The sequence below is a fragment of the Molothrus aeneus genome, chromosome 9 (assembly GCF_037042795.1).
Source record: "Molothrus aeneus isolate 106 chromosome 9, BPBGC_Maene_1.0, whole genome shotgun sequence".
In the NCBI taxonomy this organism is placed as follows: domain Eukaryota; kingdom Metazoa; phylum Chordata; class Aves; order Passeriformes; family Icteridae; genus Molothrus; species Molothrus aeneus.
In genome coordinates this window covers 5,004,776-5,025,162 of record NC_089654.1, presented here as the reverse complement: position 1 = coordinate 5,025,162, position 20,387 = coordinate 5,004,776, and the positions used below count along the sequence as shown (strand labels likewise).

At 41.1% G+C, this 20,387-nt stretch overlaps 1 protein-coding gene across 1 annotated transcript in view; it reads right to left on the bottom strand.

The window, feature by feature from the left end:
* Window positions 1–1,762: 1,762 nt before the first annotated feature.
* The window catches only part of USP24 (ubiquitin specific peptidase 24), a 61,830-nt gene continuing 43,205 nt past the window's right edge, over window positions 1,763–20,387 (bottom strand). Inside the window, exons 42-67 of the mRNA XM_066555574.1 lie at window positions 19,788–19,907; window positions 19,434–19,559; window positions 19,124–19,222; window positions 18,830–18,912; window positions 18,477–18,618; window positions 18,047–18,166; window positions 17,428–17,651; window positions 16,870–16,994; window positions 16,154–16,295; window positions 15,121–15,271; window positions 13,992–14,087; window positions 13,236–13,339; window positions 13,038–13,151; window positions 12,170–12,266; window positions 11,846–11,962; window positions 11,145–11,237; window positions 10,725–10,827; window positions 9,748–9,869; window positions 9,174–9,287; window positions 8,864–8,929; window positions 8,530–8,596; window positions 6,478–6,556; window positions 5,813–5,888; window positions 5,002–5,088; window positions 4,385–4,495; window positions 1,763–4,220 (exon numbers count right to left, since the gene is read on the bottom strand). Of these exons, the coding sequence (XP_066411671.1) occupies window positions 4,158–4,220; window positions 4,385–4,495; window positions 5,002–5,088; window positions 5,813–5,888; window positions 6,478–6,556; window positions 8,530–8,596; window positions 8,864–8,929; window positions 9,174–9,287; window positions 9,748–9,869; window positions 10,725–10,827; window positions 11,145–11,237; window positions 11,846–11,962; window positions 12,170–12,266; window positions 13,038–13,151; window positions 13,236–13,339; window positions 13,992–14,087; window positions 15,121–15,271; window positions 16,154–16,295; window positions 16,870–16,994; window positions 17,428–17,651; window positions 18,047–18,166; window positions 18,477–18,618; window positions 18,830–18,912; window positions 19,124–19,222; window positions 19,434–19,559; window positions 19,788–19,907 (2,841 nt within the window). The 3' untranslated portion in view covers window positions 1,763–4,157. The remainder of the gene's footprint in view (window positions 4,221–4,384; window positions 4,496–5,001; window positions 5,089–5,812; window positions 5,889–6,477; window positions 6,557–8,529; window positions 8,597–8,863; window positions 8,930–9,173; window positions 9,288–9,747; window positions 9,870–10,724; window positions 10,828–11,144; window positions 11,238–11,845; window positions 11,963–12,169; window positions 12,267–13,037; window positions 13,152–13,235; window positions 13,340–13,991; window positions 14,088–15,120; window positions 15,272–16,153; window positions 16,296–16,869; window positions 16,995–17,427; window positions 17,652–18,046; window positions 18,167–18,476; window positions 18,619–18,829; window positions 18,913–19,123; window positions 19,223–19,433; window positions 19,560–19,787; window positions 19,908–20,387) is intronic.

Below are 20,387 nucleotides of genomic sequence, written 5' to 3'. Positions count from 1 at the left end.
ACCTGTGCTCTTGTGGTCTTTTGTCTGGCTTCATAGACATCCATCCCCCTGGGGAGCTGGTCTGGAAGAGGCAAGGGGGACCCATCCAGCAGGGATTCTGCTTTGTCAGTGAGCAGCCTCACGTGGGATCTGATCCCTGCCTGGGGCCCAAGGTGCTCCTGGATGGCAGCTGGCACCTTTGGAAGCTGGCACAGACAGCCTTGCCCACAGCTGGGCTGTGCTCTGGGACTGTTTTCCCCACACTCACAAGACCAGGAGTTTGTTTTAACAACAGTGGTGCAGGGGAAACGGTTCCAGTTATGGAAACAAACATGGGCCAGCTTTGGGAATGTGCCCTTGAACTTGGGCTGCTGCTGCTCCTTCACTTGGGAAGGGCTGGAGCCCCAGGAAGGAGACAAAGCTTGGCTCAGAGCAGGGAAAGGCTGAGAAGCACCAGCAGCCACCAACGCTGGGTCTCGCTTCTCTCTCAGTGCTCAGCAGCCTCCTGGTACTACAATATGTAATTTTTGTGGTGTTATCTGAGGATAGATGAAAAAACCCCACCGTTTGATGCCACAAGCTCCAGGTTAACCTGTCAGACTTGGCTGGGTTGGGTGTTTTTCCCCACCCAAAAGCCCCCAGCAGCTCTGTTACTCTGGCTTTAATTGGCAAGAGAAGACACACCCAGCACAAAATACCACTTTGAAAGGTTGAAACTAATTCTTACTTGTTAACTAAAGCTGGCAAAAGCCCAACCCTAATCCAAACATGTAATTATATAACATGGACATAATTACAGCCCATAATTTCATTCAGCTGGAACCTGAATTTCGCACAAAGAGGCAGAAAAGAAAAAGGGATGTCAGCCTGAGAGCTCCTGGACAGCTCTGACACCGAGGGCGATTTCTCAGCAGGCTCCTTGGGCTGTCACCTCTCAAAACACACTTCAGGATTTCAGCTCTGCTGCCTGCCCTGGGAGAGGGGAGGATCCAGCACAAGGTGTGAGCATGTTCCACGCCTGATAAGCCAGACAGAGCTTCCCCAGCTCAGCTCAAGCCTTCCTAAGCCTGGTGGAAGGAAACAATATTAAAAGATTAGCCCTTGCTTTGTGCCTTGTACGTGGGTAGGCGGAAAAGCCTCTCACAAGTCAGGAGAGCAGGGCTGATCCCCGGGGTGCTGATCCCAGGGGTGCTGATCCCAGGGGTGCTGATCCCAGTCCTGGCAGCGCTTTGCAATGCCCAGCCCATGCTCCCAGGACCACCACAGGAGAGCAGAGCCTGGCTCAGGCTGGAAAAGTGGAAGTCCTTGTCCTTAGAGCAGGGGGCAAAGGCAGAGGGGGGGATGGCAGCCCTGGCTGCAGCTCCTGGTTGCCAAGTAAGTGAGTAATGGAACAGCAGCTGTGTGTGCACCCCTCTGGCCCTTGCCCCCGCGGGCAGGATGAATTCACACCCAGCTCACCCACAAATCTCAGATCTGACACACAAAATCCGCTCTAATCCGCCACCGTGAGCGTGGCCAGGGTAAATCACTCTGCTGAGGGCAGAAGCTGCTCAGAGGTGCAGATGTGACAGAGCCCCAGCACACCCTGTGGCATAAGGATATACAGCAGGGCAGCTCCAGGGCCACTCAGCCGCTTCCATTGACTCTGGACAGGAGCCAAAGCAGCAATCAGGGCACCCTCGAGGAGCTCAGCATCTGCAGGGCTGGCCCAGGCAGGTTCAGGGTAAGAGGATCAACAAGACAAGAGTGTAGCAGAGTGTGCACAGTCTAAAGATTACACTAGTTTTCTGTGAAAGGAATAACTTTATTCCATTGACCAGGAATCCCAAGACTGTTCATCAAGACTGCCTATTTTTCCAGTGCCAAATATCTATGCATTAATTGGACAATATCTCCCCGAGCGCTCACAGGCAGGCTGTGGCTGCTCCTCACTGAACATTTTGTAAGCTGTATAAAAACATTTTCATCCAAAAAGATTGGCAGTAAAAATTACAACATATAAATGCATCACAATTTACACAAAAACTAGTTTGGTTTTTTTTTTTTCTTTTTTGTTGAACTCTATTTTCCAAAAAATAATCTTCAGCAGGTTCAAATGACAGCAGCTGGAAACAAAAATAAGTGACCAAGTATCATCTTATTGCAAATTATAACCACTGACTTTGTACAAGCGTGAGCAGAAGGGTGAAAAAGTTTGTATTGGTTTCAAGTAGACAGTGGTGATGAGCCATCCTGATGCAATTCCCACCAAGGCTTCCCTGGGCCTGCAGCTAGCGAGGATGTTGTTTCCATAGGAAATAACAGGAACCTGAAGTGACAAGTGGTGCCAACCCATGGGAACATGACCAGCTTCTCCCATCACCGCTGTCTACTGACTCCTTGGGAAGATTCATGGCCCATTACCAAAGCATTTGGGGGTGGGGGAAGGAAGGAAGGAAGGGGGGTGTCTGTAAGAAATGATTAGTTCCAAATTAATTTAAAATGCGTCACGTTTAAAACGTCCCAGCACATCATCAGAAACATTGACAAAATGCTAACTCTGCCCTGTGTCTGTGAAGACATTGCTGTGCCCCCCTGCAATCCATCCTACCCCACAATAAGTTACAAAGCTGTACAGCTGACATCACGTCCCGTGGTTCCTTCCAACAGTGAAATGACTGGTTACTTTCAATATTAGTGCACAACAGTGAAAAGCTGTCTGCTGCTCTGTGTTTTGGCAGCAGCCTGTGAAAAGAAACAAAAAAAGGCACTTTTTGGCTGGTTGTGCCTTTAACTTGGCAAATTTGTCTATTCTGGAGGTACCCAGGCACTCCTTAAGATGTCCCCCGTTTCTGTGCATGTTTGTTTATATAATTTTTTTAAAGTAAGGCAGAATCCATAAATAAAGGCAAAAAGCAGTGCAGAAAATGTGACAAACACAAAATGTACAAAAGATGAAGTTAGTTGGCACAAAAGAAGCTTGAATCCAGAGCCAGAAATCACTGAACTGCACTTGACATAGAAAACAAAACTGTGCTCAAATCATCCCAACTGGTTTCCAGTTATTTGTGAGCAAATTAAGAGAGCTGTGATATTTTAAACGTTGCCTGGTCAAGTGAAAATGCAAACAAAGCCAATTCTTTCTTTCCCCGTGTTAAAATTGCTCTAAAATCCGCACAACAGTGTTCCCAGCTCACTCAAGGAATTATTCATCATATACAACCAATACCAACTTTCTCAGTTATTTCAAAGCATAAGCAAGTGATTGCAGATCCATGACTGAGACTACATTTTATTCAATATGTCTCCAAAGGTTAAAAAAATTTAATGAGTAAAACTGCAACAGAATTCCTTCTTAAAGTGCTTTTTTTTCTTTTAAACTACTCATTAACTTTTTCTTTTTTTTTCCTTTTTAATTCACCAACATCCTTGAATAATAAATGCTCGCACACCTAGAGAACAAAGCTTTTCTTTTACTGCCCTTCCCAGCTGTCTGAAGGGTTTTTGGAAGGGTACTGGGAAAGATGACTCATTCCAGAGCTCCTTTACCAAATCATTCCGTAAGGAATCACTCTTCTTACAGAGCAATCCTGCTGATCTTTCTCATCCAAGAGCTTTACAAATTAGCAGGGAGACATATTAAATACAGAAGTCCTTATGTAAACCCATTCTTTAACTAATATTTTACAATGAAATGTAAGTCATCACACATCTTTACAGAAATTTGAATATTCCTATTCAATATTATCAGAAAGATTAAAAATTTGCCCTCCATACATAAGGGCAGTCTGTTTCTTTTTTTTTTTTTCCTGTATAAAAACCAAAAGAATTTTTTTTTTGCAGCATCACAGAAAAGCAACAGTTTTACATTCACTCATTTAATGTTCACATAAAAATTCAACCACTAGCGTTTGTGTATTTGATAAAATCTTCTTGACAAACTTGGTTTCGGTGTTTTGGACTGTCACAAGCTACTGCAGGTGAAGATGCAGTTTTCTAGAGCATTTGTTGATCTGAAGCCTTTGTGGCTATAAAAATGCTTTTATCTTGCAGGGAAACAACCTCCTCCAGCATCTCCTCTGGTCCTGTGAAGCCACTGCTCCCCCAGATTCCCAATGGCATCAGCAACACGACTCCAGTTCCAGCAGGGACCAGGCATTGAATGTTTGAGCTGGTTCTTGTGTTCACAGGGATCTCCTCTAAGGGTCAACGTCATCAAGGTCACTTTTAGGCTCCCCAATCATCATAGGAGACTCTGAGCCCTTTCAAACACACAGGGGACAGGAGAGAAGGACACAGTCACTTTTGTAAATGCACAGTTGTTCACAGTATGGTCAGTGATGGTTCTGACCTGACCCCAAGGCACCACCTGCCCCACAGAGGCACACACCAGGGGTGTAAGGGGGTAAATCTGCCCTCATTTTACCTGCTGCAGGTGCCTCTCTCCATTCTCATTGGCAGGGCTGCTTTCTGACCCATTGCTGCTTCCAGACTGATCCTTCTCATTCAGCAGGGCTGTGGCATAGGCCAGAGTGTCCTGAGTTGCAAACAGTTCAGGAGAGTGTCAGGGAGTATGGTAATCACTTCATTTCACATTTTTAAATAATTTTATTGTTTTATTATTATTGTTTTAAAATAATAATAGCTACTGTAGTGAGACAGCCAAGTCACAACAGCCGAGTGGTGAGACAGCCAAGTTACCACCAATGAGTGAATACTCATTACTGAGTATTCACTAATATCACTCAAGGGTTAATTTCTTCCAGGAACAACCACAGGGGCTGAGCTTCCAAAGGAAAACCAGCCTGAAGTGCACTGAAATGTCACAGAATCATTAAGGTTGGAAAAGACCTTTTAAGATCATCAAGTCCAAGTGCCAAACCAGCAGCACCACCGCGCTCATCACTAAACCATGGCCTCAAGTGCTGCATCCACATGGTTTTTGAACATTTCCAGGGATGGTGACTAACGTTGCCAAACACAAAGATGCTTCCAAGAAAAGAAGTAAGCAAGTTTAACGTCCTCTGCCAGGATGACACATACCTGTGCTGAAATAGTGCGCTGGAAGGTTTTTGCAGTGGATGTTTCATTGGACACGTTACTCTGAGGAGCCCAGTAATGTTCAGACATCTGCATAAAAAGCCAAAAAAGCCATACATTTGCCATTTTCACTTGTGTAAAGCCTCAACCACTTGTGATGGTGGGTGAACTAAGACTGGAGAAAGCTTCCTGAATCCTCTGGTAGCGAGCTGGAGATCTGGGGCACAGACACTTTAAAAGCAGCCACAAAGGTTACTGTCCCTCAGCTGCAAACCAGCACCCAACTTCTGCTGAGCTCCAAGTTTCCAAAGTGTCCCTGGGTATTTATGAAAGATATGTTGGCCAAACTATGTTGAGTTTAGAGGGAAGAACAAACACTACACGTGTGGGAGGAAAAGCTGTATCAGTCGGCAGCTGTGCTTTGTGCAAAGCTGTGATGATTCTGTAAGGAATCCAATCATTTAAACATTCTCCTGCATCAACACACAGGCAATGGAAAAACTGCTTTTTTAAGAAAGCTGAAGCCTCCCAACATGAATACAGTGGCACTGAAAGCTTCCCACATAGCAAAGAATAATCACTGCAACCATTCACACTTGGTTTTATTCACTGTAAATGCATTTATGCCTGAAACATGTGGGGGGCTACTGAAATTCTGGCATTGCATCAGATTAGCTGCATCCAAGTAGTCCTTGTAAAAAATGAAGTATTTTGTCTTTAAAGCCACCTCAGAGAGCCATGCAGAGGATGGAGATTATCCTTCCATGATCATTGTTGTAAATGAGTGACAATTTCCCTGTTACAGCCAAATTACCTTTTTCTGTAGCCACTGCACAGCCCAACTCCAGTGGTGTGAATTCTCCTTGAAGTAATCTTTTGCAGTAGGGCACCTTGGGAATTGAAATTATATTCATTAGTCAGGAACAAGGCATTCTGGACAACACAAAAAAATTACCAAAAAAAATACAAAGACTTCTCTCTCTTTTCACTGCTGCCCTCTGTGTGCACTGTTATCACTGCAAACCGACTTAAACTATACAGCTCTGTTGATAATTGAATTAGCAAGAGCAATAATTTTAGTAAAATATACTCAAATCAGTCTACCCCACAGGTTCACATAATTCAGAATTATGCTTTATTGGGACACATGCCAAGTTCTAAACAAAGAGAATTTAGGACTCATAATATTTCAAAAACCTGGAACAGCTTCCCTATGTTTATCTGGTGTTAATGTCAGACTCCTGCTGTGCAGAATGGCCATTTTCTTTATAAACACCAATTACCATTTGTTACCTGAGAAATCCCTTCAGGTACCAACCAGTGAAGATTACACTTCATACTGGCACGTGTACTACCAAGACCTTGCACCAGCAACAAAGGATAAAAAACTGATCAAAACCAGGAGTAGCAGGTTTTACAATAGTCACAGAGGGAGCTAAGGCAGGGATGAGGTTAAAGCCTGAAACCTTCATTACTCACTTCTGAGCCAGGGTAACCAGGAACTTGACACACTGGTAGCAACGGCTGCTGTCCACGTGGTTGCTGTGGTGCATCAAGGCTGTGGGGAGAAACACATGGATTAGAAACCACAACCCAGATTTCCATGTACCAGCCAGTCTGGAAACAAAGATGAAGCTAAAATTTTAAGTAAGGGAATAGATTTTGTGTCTACAGATGTGAGCATGAGTATTTGTGTTAAACACACTGCTGTAAGTGCTGGTAGTCTTGAGTCTTCCACAACTCTACTGGATTAAAAATAGAACTGCTGCATTTTCACTTTGATCTTTCAAATGCAGTACCTGAATTTTAAACAGCCCTAATGCAGTTATTCTTCCCCTATAATCCATTCTATGTTAGATAATCACTATGGTTACATTTATCTGAAGGAAAAAAATATTTGTCTGAAACCCCCATAAATGAACCAGATCACCAGCTTCCACCTGGATCAAAGTTTGCAAAGCCAGAGGAATGTTTAAAGCTTCTCCACATAAACAAGCATAGCAGAATTCAACAGCCATGAAACTGTTCCATGGGAGACTCAGGCAAAACCCCAGGCCATTCCTACCAGCAAGTTTTCTCTACCATGAATTCCCACCTCTTTAACAAAATTCTCCTGACTGAGGAGAAGCACAAAGATTTCCACAGAGCTGCCCCAATCAGATTTGCTACCCAAAAGTTGCTCTGTCCATAGCAGTCAGCAAAGAACACTGTAGTGAAACCTCCAAAGCTGGCAAAAATTGTTTGGGAACTGCAAATTGCCAGTTTTAATACTGTTGAAGCAGAGCAGATGATAAAAATTACAGCAGTGCTGTACTACAAATTATGCACAAACATCCTATTAAGGAGCACCAAAACCTATTATGTGCTGATTTCCCTTTCCTGGATTAAAACCAGTCAGTGTGAGGGACGTTGTTCAATGCGGTTGTGAGGAAACTTCAAGGTAAAACTACAAGTTTCACTCCCAAACCTCAGGGCAGTTCTCAAAGCCTTCAACATAAAAATCCAATTGAACACTTGCACTTCTCCTCTGCAGTGCAAAAAAGGTCATGTATTGCTCAAGTTACAGCACAGAATTGGTCCAACTGGGACCAATTTATCCAGAAATTAAAATAATCACTTAGCTATTCTCTTACACTGCTGCATATTTCCTTCTCTGCTATCAGACACACATGGAAACTACTAAACAGGGGAGCATTGATGAGAGAAATGAAGAACAAAGCTAAACATTCTTTCTCCCTAAATCAGAATCCAAAATAACTGAAGGTGAAAGCCACAATCTGAAGCAGCTCCTCACCCAAACAGCTATGAAAGAGCTGCTCCAGCTGCACTAACCCATCAGAGGGGTTCTCTGTGTAACCCCACATTTCATTTACACACCAAAGCTGCTGCTCCTGATGCACATGAAATAAGTTATTTCTTTATATAAGTTATATCTTATTACTTCTGAGTTTTTTTCTCTTTGAATGCTTCAGTAACTTCACTTCAGTGAAGTTTTGTATCTAATGGAGAGACAACACTTTGCAGGAGCAGCAACAGGTGAGAGCCACCTGTCCCACTGTGGGGCTCCACTGCAGTCAGCAGGGCAAGCATCCTGCTGGGCTGAACCAGGTTCTTTTCATGGTAATCAGGATGCTGACAAAACAAAAAGACTGGCAGTTTCTTGAGATATGGAGGAAATAAAAATTAATGTTAAGGTTACAGGATTCAAACAGTTCCTCTATTATGGTAATCAAAGGTACTTTTCTTCCCCCTCATTACACATAGACCCTGATCTGCCCCTTATTTAAATAAGTTAGCTCTCTTTCCTGTTCAATTCCTTTCTAGTTTGCTGTCACTATAACATTCCAATGCTTATTTTGGATTTTCTTTGAGCATTTTTGGAGTGACAGTGGCTAAAAATCAAATGTGTCAAGTTTTTTTTCCCTGAGAAGTAGAACAGTTTAGGAGGATTAGGAACCAGGAGATGGAGTGAACCTCTACCACCATGAGGGTCAGTAGGAGACAGGAGTGTTCACCCACTGGCTTACTTGCCTATTAATCCATTTTCAGTTTCAAAGGCAAATTTGATGCGCTCTACTTGCAATGGGTCTTCAATAACCTGTTAGGAAAGAAAAATATCAACTGAGGTAAGTTGTATGATGTATCTATTCTATGGAATGATTTTACCCACCCCCACATGCAAAACAAGTAAGACTGAAGTTTCATGTATCACTGGATTATCAAGACAGAAATTTAGGAAGTAATAAAACTTCAGACTGAAGGATGAAAATATGTGTGGATGTTGAAATTACCAATGCAGTCCCAACTTTTTTCATTACACATCAATACAAAAATCTATCTTGTACAAGTTTTACCCTTCACCTACCAGGATCTCATGGAGTAACTGGAATATATTTTTCAGTTCATGAGGAGGAGCAGTTTCCAGTTGAGTCTGCATGTAAGAAAAAGTTACTTAGATCACAAAATAAGCTGGTAAAGCAAAGAATTTCAAGACAGCTTTACGGATTTTTGAAAATTTATTTATTTAAACAGTAAAGGCCTAAGAAAACCTAAACCCCAACACCCCCTCCAAATCCACCACAGTGAATTGTTTTGCAGTGATGGCACAAGGCACAGGATGACCAAAGGCTGGGAGAAACACCCATGGGCCGGGCTTGTGCTGGCTTTGTGTGTACCTTGATGAAGTGCAGCACAGTGAAGGAGAAGTGCTCGTTGCAGAAGCAGCAGTACACCACCATCTCCATGAGCACCGACAGCGACCCCGTCAGCTCCCGCAGCGCGTGCATCACCTGTGGGCACAGCACTCCCTTCACACACAGCTGCCTCCCAGAAAACAAGGCTGTAACACAATGTTTTCCTCCCCAGGAAGGATGCAGCTCTTTTCCCCAGTGCCTGCATGGCTGAACCCCTGCTCTCACAGCACTCCTCCAGCTCCTGATGCTCACCTCCAAGGGTTGAGCATCATCTGTTAAATCAGATCCACTCAAGGTAGCACCTGCATTTGACATGGTAAAAAGCTGCATAGGCCCTTGCAAAATGTGCATAAAACCAGACTGTGCATAAAACCAGGCCCCAAAGCTTAGAGATACACTAGAATACGAAGAGGACAAGAAACTAAAGGCGCCTTCTTGTTTAGGCCCAAAATAGCCACTGGTGTTGGATATTCAGTGTTTTTCATGAAAGAATTTGTCAAAGGAATACATCAGATAAGTTTTTAGGTTCAAACAGGGCAGAATTTAGAACAGATACCTCCATTAAGTAGGGTTTTCCCTCAGACAAGAATAGCAAGGCTTCCACTTCTTCATGGAGTGCCAGAAGTGGCCCTGAAGCGGTGATGCTGAGAGGTGGACGCTGCTTAAAGAGACCAGGAGCTATAACAGCAAATACAAAAACAATCCACTCATAGATTAGTTTGTTCTAACACACTTTGAAGACACTGCTGCTCATTTGGCACCATGAAATCCCTCATGACACTCATCTCAACTAGTTTATAGCTTGTGTGCTACCACTCCACTACCACAAATCTCTTGCACCCTGAAGTGTCACTTATTTTAGTGACAGCAGACAAAAGAACTGCAGGAAGGCCAAAGCAAAATGTCCACAGACAGTCAGAATTTTGAGCTTTAGTTTTACTCCCAATCCCTCTTGCACATTCATCATATCCAGAATATTTATAAGTCTTCTGTTACCTTCTGATTTTTGACTGCTTTCAACCTCAGACAGAAATTAGGTAATTCTTTTAAAAGACAACACCAAATTCCTCCTTCAGGAAACTGAAGATTTTAACTTATTCCTTTATTATCTTTATTTGGATGTTTCTGCCTCTCATAAGAAGTAACTAGGAGAGTGTTTAATTGTTTGTTATTCAGTAGCTTAGTCTAAATACTCCCCTTTAGATTAGCAAAAGATAGCATAAGGCTAAACAAAATACTGCCTGTGAGTCTGTTCAGCCAACAACACAGCTCAATTCACTCACATGAGGAAATACCTTTTAGGGACATGGGGAAGGGAAGAAGGTACAAAACTGTTAGCATCAAGATTTCCATCCCCTCAAAATACTGTTTGCCCCTCAATACATTTACAGCAAAATCAGAAGTAATCAAAATTGTATTAACCATTTCTGCCTTAAATTCAAAATCACTGTATTTTCCTCACTAATATCAAGTTACTCCCAATCAATGTAACTGAAATGCCAAGGCACCAAAAGACAAAACCACAATTCTTACCAACATTTCTTTGTGAGGAGACATCAGAGTGCAAGACAAGCAGTGCTACAGTGTTGTGAAGATATCCAAACTCACGTGCCTGTGCTGAGCTCCACCTGCGGTTCTGCTTGAGTCAAAGACAGATTTAATTAACTCTGGTTTATTTAATCAACTTTGTTAAGCCAAAATAATGTTCTTACAGTCCACCACCACGACCTAATACTTTAGAGCGGATAAAAATTTTATTATTATCAAAAAGATCATGCTCACTTCTGCCAAAACAGTTATTTCCAGGCTAACAGTTATTTCCAGGCTAACACATAGGTGGGCTCACGCTTGCACGAGGTTTATAGAATAATTGAAGGATTTGTCTATTCTGTCATATGAAAAGTGTTTATTCATAATTTAAACATCATAAAAAAATGTGGGGATGGCCTGTACCTGATTGCTCTGCCGGTTGGGGCCAAGGAGAAAGTTGACCATGTGCCTCAGGGCAGAGTGCCTGAGGAGAAGACTGCTAGCCCTTATTCCCTGCTGTGAAGAAAAAAACAACAAATTACCTTCCTGTGCAGCTGAAGAAGTAGTGCTCAAGAGAGCAAAAGTAAAATGCACAGGCTAAAACCTGCATTTTCCACTCTGAAATCCCCAAAATATCCCAACACAGATCAATAAGATAAACTGCTAAAGATCTGTCTCATTGCACACAGCACATGACACAAACCAGAGCAGAATCAGCAGATGCACAGTAAATATCTTACAAGAAAAAAAGTAGGCAAAAAGAATAGAGAAATAGAAATAGTAAATCCAGTCAGTTATTCTGCTCCCCGTGGAACAGAAATCCTGAATGTTTGATTTTTTAGTATATACAATTTTTTTTAAAGAGCAACCCCACAGAACCCTTCAAAACAGACAACCAAAATTCAGATGCTGAAAATGACATCTTCCCCTGGTATATTTTTGTGTGATTTTATCCTAATCCATTATTCAAAGCCATTTATTTAAAAAACAAAACAAAATAATTACTCCTAATAAAAGTTTTGAGTTTCACTGTGCTGCAAACTCTTCTACGAATAAAGATCACTAGCTGCTTTATTAATGTCTTTTAAAATTTAAATAGCCATGAGAAAACAATGTTTTCTTACCTTCTGTACAAAGTTATTGAATAGCAAAAAGTACTGAGCACAGTTTTTACAGTTTTCAGGTACATCTTTATCCAGTAGAGCAAGTAGCACCTCCAGTAACTGATGTAGAGTTTTTAACTGTGGAAAAAAAAAAATCAATGTAAAGAGTTGTCTACTGTTTAAAAACCCAAAATGTTTCAAACACCTCCTGGGCAGGAGGAGATGAGCATTAACGTAGAAATTAAGAGGGAGGATGAGCTCACACAGCTCTGCCTGCAAACAGAGCAAGAGGCACCAGGAGAGCCAAGCCAGGGGATGTCTGGAGAGGAGGGGACACCCACTGACCTTCTCCTGATAAAGCAAGGCACTGTCGAGGGTTTTTTCAAGGATAGTGGCCACAGCAACTCGCACCTCCCTCACGCTGCATTCCAGGAGGAAAGTCCTGGAAGAGAAAAGGTGAAGCTGCAAAGAGAACTGCAATCAACATGTACACACAGCTGCTGTGATTCAATGTGGTGTTTAGTGTTTGTTATTTTAATGGTCCAGATACATTTTGTATTGTAATGTTGTGGGTAAGTTTTAACTGACATTCACACACTCCTGCTTGTAGTAAGGCCTGTAATATTCCTATTATTATATTTATAATATTCCTATTAATATATTTATTCATTTAAATAAAAAAGGTCTGAAAGTTCTCATAGGATGCTGTTTTTCAATTCAAATGAAAGGATCACATTTTCTTTACACTGACACACTTCTTTCAGCATGTCAGATCTCCAATAATTTGTTTTCAAAGCACCTATTAGCTGATCCTTAGCTTGGCAAGAAGAAAATCTTTCCAGTTCATCTGTGATCCTTATCAGGTAAGTATTTAACTTATCTTACCCCCAACACATTTCATCATGTTCTCCTTTCTCACCACTTGTAGAGCTGACCACACAAACTTAAGCACATTCCAAGTCCCTTCACTGAATTCATCACCTGATCCTCCTCCATGCCCACTGCACTATCTAATTTGATTTTCAACATTCTCAGAAAGCTGCACAGAGAAAATATAAAAACAAAACTCCAAGTCATTATCTGAAGTGTCTGTTTAAAGAATGTACACAGTCAACTCTTTAGGAATACATCAGTACAGGCCAGATCATGTTATGAGGAAGTTTTATCCACACATGAGACACAAAACACCTCAGACAGAATCACCAGGACTTACTTTACAAGCTCCCGGCCCTCTGGCCCAACAAAATACTCCACCAACCACTGACAAGCATCAATGCTTTTGGAGAGCAGTGCATCTATGGTGGCAATCCATTCTTCTGTATCAGCCCTTCAACGAAACAGGGACAACTATCAGTAATCCAGGAGCAACAACACCTCCCCAAAACTAAACCATGTTTCTTGTTTGCCTTACCTGAGTTTCTTCTTGGTTCGGAGATAGGTTTGGAAGAGGAATTGGACTGCCAGCTGTAAGCTCACTTTTGCCATGCAGGGATAATAGGGATGCTTTACCTTAGTCTGAAAGAAGTATCAAATTTACTCCAGAGCAAAATGATGCTTGCAGCACACATGCTGTCTCTTATACACATCAACATGTTCTATTCAAGTTATTTGCTTCACTTGGAAAAAACAAACCACAGCATTTTTCTGTGCTAAGTCAGTCTCCAGTGCTGACTTTGCTACTTAATAAATATGCTAAAACAGGAGCAAACTTGCTGTAAGGCCAACTAGACCTGTGGATTTCAAAAATGTAATAAATGCTGTTTGTTTATGACTCCATTTAGAAAAAATCAATTAAGAAACTATTACCAGTTAAACTCTATCAACTTTGAAGTAACTAACACCAACTTTTGGACCTTCCATATGGAGAGGGATTTCTGTCCCTCTACAGGCTCAGTTTGCATCATTATAAAAGATATGGATTATTAAATAAATTTTACTGGTGCAAAATGATGTTTCTCCCAGTACTAGAAAAGAAGGCTGGAGTTTGCTTTGAGGCAGATGTTATCATCAGCATCCAAAATTACTGGAGGCAAGGAATAGCTTGTCTGGAAAAGCAAAATCATGTCAACACTTCTCTTCCAGTTTTCCCGGTCTGACCCAAATAGCTTTTGTGGCGATTTTACCCAAAATAATTGGAACATTCTAAGATTAAAATCCAGGTACTTACAGCATTCAGGGAAGCTAATGACAGAACAAAACTGAAGTAGTCACTACTGTATACATCTCTGTTCTTCATAAATTTCAAGTTTTCATCTCTCACCATCTGTAAAAGTAAAAGAAGGAAAAAAAATTAAAAATGTTGTCAAAATACACTTCTCTAACTAAAACTTCATCTTTAATGTAAATGTGTGGTGTTTAAAAATCAGTGTCAAACTTATTCTGTTTCCTTTTGAATCACTACTTCAGCAGAGGGAAAAATACATAAGGGAGATTTAAAAGATCTGGTATAAAAGCAGTGATTTTCTTTCAAAGATATTACAAAACAGCAGATGAGGGACTTAATCATTTGGCCATTAAGGGAGAAAAGGAAGAAATTGCAGATAAGTTCTATTTTTTGCTTGTTTTTAATAAACAAGCCAAGAGAATACCCCTCAAACGAGAAAGGCATGCCTAACAAATTTAGATGCAAAGAGCAAGGAGTCCTGGTGTAATTACAAGCTGCAGCCACAATAAGGTATTTAAATGCCAAGCCCTTCTTTTTTCAAATGAGATTTTGCTTAAAGACTCTCAACAAATTTGAGCCAAGCTCTGTTCATTGTGACAACACAATCCCAGCTACAAGAATGGCCAAAGTGGCTGTTAATGCTCTGAAACAGCCCGTGTGGAGGGCCAGACACAGCCTGCAGTTTATTCTCCCTGTGTGTGTGATGATGCAGGCTCTCCTCACTGCTCCTCCTCTTTCTAACACTCTTGTGAACTCAAGAACCTGAGGATCACTGTAATTTGCCATCATCTCCACTACTCCTCGAGTGTACTCCAAATGAAGCACCTTCTCTGCTGTTGTCTCTCCCTGCCTGCATGCTGACTGCTGCCAGATCTCATGTTTGATTAATCTGCCTGCAGCTTCTTCAAAGCAAAGAATTGATGGGCCGATTTCTTGAGACAGTACAGTGAAACTTAAAGAAAGTACCACTAAAGAGCTTGTTAGTAACTTTATGTCAGAATCCAGAATTGCTTTTTAGTTTTCCTACAAGGGAATTACTTCAAGGTAACCTTTAAAAGTTACCATGTTTCTCTCACTACAAGCTCAAATTTTATGTGAGCAGAATTTAGTTGTCACTTTCAGTGTGCTCTACCTGATAAATTCTCACAGGCATTTTCTCTACAAAGAGCCCCTTTTTTTCTCCTTTTCGAACCAGCTTGGTCAAGATGGACAGACGGTCACTGTTGGGCCTGTGGGGTCGAGGTGATGACTGGGGTGAAATTTCTGGTGAAGAGGGAGCAGATCTGAAATATAAACAAGCTGAAGGTGAATAAAGAAATCCTACAACAAATCTACAGTTTAGGTGTAAAATACCATTGCAGGCAGAGTGATCTTATGGCAGTTTTGAAGACAGCCTGAATATTTCTTGAGGCTGTCAATCAGCTTGAACTTGCTGCAATAATGGTAATAAACAAGAAGCTTAAAAACCAACCCAAAACAACAGAAGGGTCAATACATTGCTTTGCTGGACAGTAATTACTCAGTTCTTAATTGTGGAGAGATATTGGAACTCTGATGGCTGAAAACTTCGAGTTTCCAGAATTTAAGGGTGCCAACCCTCAAGTAAACACCTCATTTGACCTGAGACCTTGGAAAAGGCTTCAAAAATTGAGTGATAGCACAGAAACAGTTTGTGTAGTTTGGATAGTATTGTGTGATCTCACAGGGTGAAAAAACTTAGATTTGGGATTTTAGTATAAGGTGATATATGGGAGCCAAGATGGAGAATTTTGGGTGTGGGTTAGTTGTCTTTTTTGCCCCTTCTTCTTCCTTCTTCCTCACGGATCTGGGTGGTTTTCTCTAATTGGCTGAAAGATGTTCGCGTTGTGGGTGATCATAATTGAGTTAGAAGCATAGATAATATAGATGTCAACGTTTTTTAGATACTTGACACAAATAGCCTTGAATAGACACCATTTTAGCTCACTTTCTCGACTTAGAAAGAGCTCACATCCCCTGAGTTTGTAATAGATAAGGATAATAAACTTCAGAGTGAGTCTTCAAACCCAACATCTCCTGAGTTTTATTCACCCTGACCTTGGAGCCAGAAAGAGCCTGGTATTCCAACAGAGAGAGGTCCAGATATCAATATGAGAAAAACCTTTCTGGATGTAAGAGGAACTTACAAGGAGAGGTCCTCAGCTTCCTGCCTCACGACACTGACTCTGCTTTTCTTTGGCAGCACAGGGGAGTTCTGGTCGGACACTCTCTGGTAGAACAGCATGTAGGCGTTCCAGTAGCGCCGGCGCACGTCGGGGTAGGGATTTGCTGTGGGGATAAAAGGCAGCCCATGAAGGCCCTTGAAGGTTTAGTACCTTTCCCATTCCTATATGGAAGCAAAACTGGGGGTACAAGTACTGTGAAATTTGTCAGATCAAAACATCAGTCTGTGTCAGTGATTAAAAGTGTCTGCATTATGAAACAGGTGAATATTGGAAATGTACTTGGAATAAATTCCTTAAAGCATTGAAACGTTCAAAAATATGATGCCACACAGTGTTCCATGAAGTCATTCTCACTAGCCTAAAATAAGGGTTGTTTTATATTTGGTTGGGGCTTTTTTTAAACTATATTAACAAGGTGCCATTGTGTTTTTCAATCTCTACTATTAAGTCTACAAAGTGCTGAATAACAGTGAATATGGCTTAATTCATATTAGACCATACACAAGCTGTTCTGTCCTTCAGTAAAGGGAAGGCTTTAGGGGAAAAATGGTTTAGGAGTATTAGTCCAAGTAAGTCAAAGTACCCATAATGGACTAAGCTCTACTCAGTCCATTATAGGTACACTGAGTTACTGAAATTAGTATGAAATCGAAGCTACTATCTGTACTTCTGCTTACATTGATCATAGACTTTTGGTCTATACTCTCCACCAAAACATTCATATTCCAGGGTTTCATCAGTCAAATCAAATTCTTCAACAACGGTGTCATTAAATTTATACCACTTTCCTTTTCCACATCCTCTGTGATCAAAACAGAACAGAAACACAACAGAAACAAAGTTAGTTGATTGTCTCAGTAAAAAAAAACAAACCACCCTGAACAGCCTAGAAGTGACAAGCCTGAACTCACATTTGTTTTGACAGTAAAAAGAAAGCTTAGTTCAACTGATGTCAAAGTTGCATTTTAAAAAATAACCTTGATTAAAACTATGAGAAGCACATCACCTGCAAGTCAGTGTCACAGGGAGCCCTCAAACTGCAATCCAAGGTACATAAGAATTAATGAGCATTTTATTCTGTGATGTCCCATATCACTGTGTCATTGCCTCATGATAGGTGCTGAGAAAGGGAAGAGTGGTTCCAGAAGAGCTCTGGATGGCTCCATGCACCTTCCCAGAACAAGAAGCCTTTAGACAGCTCTGAAACCTCCCCCACGAACCTTCTTGCCCGTTACCTCCTGTCCTTGATGAAGGAGTAGTAGTGCCCTGCATGAGCCTGGCCACTGTGGACAATCACACCAACGAGCTCGTAGTTTTCTGTAGGGGCAACCTTCTTCCTTGGGGAGCCTCCTCCTCCTCCCTGCTCTGTGCTCCTGCCATTTTCCCCCACTTCTGAGGACGAGTCCTGACGAGCCATCCCTGACACAGTGTAAGGTTCCATGTTCAGCATCCAGGGAAACTGTTTGAAGAGATACTTTGGATTAATCGAGACACTGCAGTGTGTACACGCTTTGTGTAATTTTGTGAGAATGGTATCAATACTTCCCACATTGGGAACACCAAAGGAAAATAGGGAACTTCAACTTCTTATGGTTGTTACACAGATGTTAAATAATAAACTCTCTTTAAGGAGGTTTTTTTGCCTTGCTTTCTGAAAGGACTCCAAGAATGTTGCAAACAAGGAAAGCTCTAAGGAAAAATGTGTATTTTCTGTAGCACTACCATGTTATAATGTACCACATGCTCAAAATCTCTGCTCAAAATGTGAGGCAAAGAAGGAAAAATGAATAGCAAGAATAAGAGTCCACTGCACAAAGTATCTGGGGAAGGCACCATAAAGCAAAGTTTTCTTACCCTTATTTGCTCATCGTATTTAATAGAACGGCCACTCTCCCAGTCAAAGCCAAACCTCATCAGGTGAATCACCAGCAGGCTGGGCAAAACCTTAATGCAGGTGCGCTTCACTGTAGTTCTCTTGAAAAGAAACAAGAGTATCACCTCTATCTGACACCCCAGGCCATCTGCAGCATCCTTCTAGAGATTCACAGTGAAAATCCAGCCATGGGAAGTCATAGGTGTCCATAGGATGACTGGGATACATTTCAATGCATTACACAAAACTTTACCATCCTGCCATCCCTCTAAACTTTTAGAGGCATTGAACCTTTTGTCTTCAATGCAGCAAGAGTGAGTAGCATCTAAGCATGGTTTCCATGACCATGTAATGCTTATAAAACATCAAGCTGCCCACGAATTTTCTTTCACAAAAATTAAGAATCAATACCTTTTCTTTGCACTTTTCACAGTAGTATGCATTGCTTCCTTCCAGAACCTCTCCTCTAACAAACTGATCCAGTGATATTTCCAGGCTTTGACATGAAGTCACACCAAGGTTGAGAGCCATGAAGGCTTCCTCACGCTCATACCTAAATTCAGGAAGAAAAACAGATTAGGATTTACCCAACTGGCAGGAACAAGACAGATGTTTAGGAAAGAATATTGCCTTTGCCCCACAGCTATCAAAGCTGTGATGCTCACAGGGGCATTTAGCTACTTGCCAGTGCTACTTTGACCTACATACTTTAATAGTTCTGGGAGCACATAACTTGGTAACTGATGCACTGAATATGACATTACCTGTGAGGACAGTCCTTGCAGATCTTCTGATCAGAGAAGATTCCTTGAAAAGTATTCTTAAATATTTGGTCTCTTCCTATTTTCTGTTGGAGATGTAAAGTTAAACATCAGTTGGATATATTGCAGGGTGGAAGACCAAGAAATCAGTAGGAATTTTAAACTCCTGAATACAGTGCAGATTATAAAATAAGCTAAAAGGCTCTCTGCCTTCTTTTCTAGAGATCAAAGCAAAAAGGAAAAAAAGGTACCACGGATACGCATATGAAACAGAAAAGAAATTGCTAAGGTTTTTACCTTGAGGTACTCATCCATTTGATCTATAAGACTGGTGAAGAACTCATAAGCATCCTGTTGCTCTCTAACATAAAGTTCCTTATTCCACATCTTGAAAATCTATATAAAATATAAATATATGTTAAAAGGTGGTTGTTTCATATATAAATATATCACTAAGAAAAGTATTTTTTATAAAAATTTATTTTAACATGTTTTGTTTTTTTTGAATTAGAGCTTACTTTATAAATTCTGCAATTGAAAAAGGCTGAATAAATGATTACTTTTTAAGTAGAAAAGCTATAGACTCTAAACAAAAAGGATGCAATACCTTCCAAAAGTTCTCAGGTACATAGTACTGTAGCTTGCTTTCCATCAAATGACCAAAAAGAGATTGAACTTGATAGAACACATTGTCATCAGGATTGTCAGTATCATCATCAATGGAAAGCAAGGCCTGGAAGGAAACAAATAACCTTATTAAATTGGTTTTTGGAAAAATCATTACTATAAGCTGTCATGGCCCACAGCACCACAACTTAAAATTTATGTATTTATTGTGCATATTTGTACACACACAGTTGACTTTTCATTTTACAACTTATTTACGAATGGTGCTAAGATGCAGTGGTTCAAGTGAAAGTAATTCTAAAAAGAGGATTTTATTGGATGCTGAACTAATTACCTCTGGGAGACCAGGCTGCATGTACAGCTGCTGGAAAACAGCATTCATGTAACAAGTAGCACCACCATTCTTCAGTCCCACAAATCCAGAAATGGAGCGACTGTCCACTGGTGGAAGATACTAGAACGACAAATACATTTTTTGTCCCAAAAACTTTGAAAAAATATGAGACTTCAACAATATTCTATAGCTTTTATAACCACCTTTGTATTGTAGAATCACAGAATGGTTTGAATTGGAAGGGACCTTAATCCAGCTCCACCCCTGCCACGGCAGGGACACCTTCCACTACCCCAGGTTGCTCAGAACCCCATCCAGCCTGGCCTTGGACACTTCCAGGGATGGGGCAGCCACAGCATCTATGGGTAACCTCTGCCAGGACCTTCCCACCCTCAAGGAAAGAGTTTCTTCCTGATATGTAACCTAAAACAACCCTCTTTCAGTTTAAAACCATTCCCCTTGTATGTGAGCTGTTAAGAACAATTTAATGGAAAACCAGAAATATAAATTCTGAAATCTGCAAGACCACTGTATTCAGTCATTTAAATATTTAACACATTGCACAACACTGTTGAAAATGGCCTAAAATCTAATAATAAA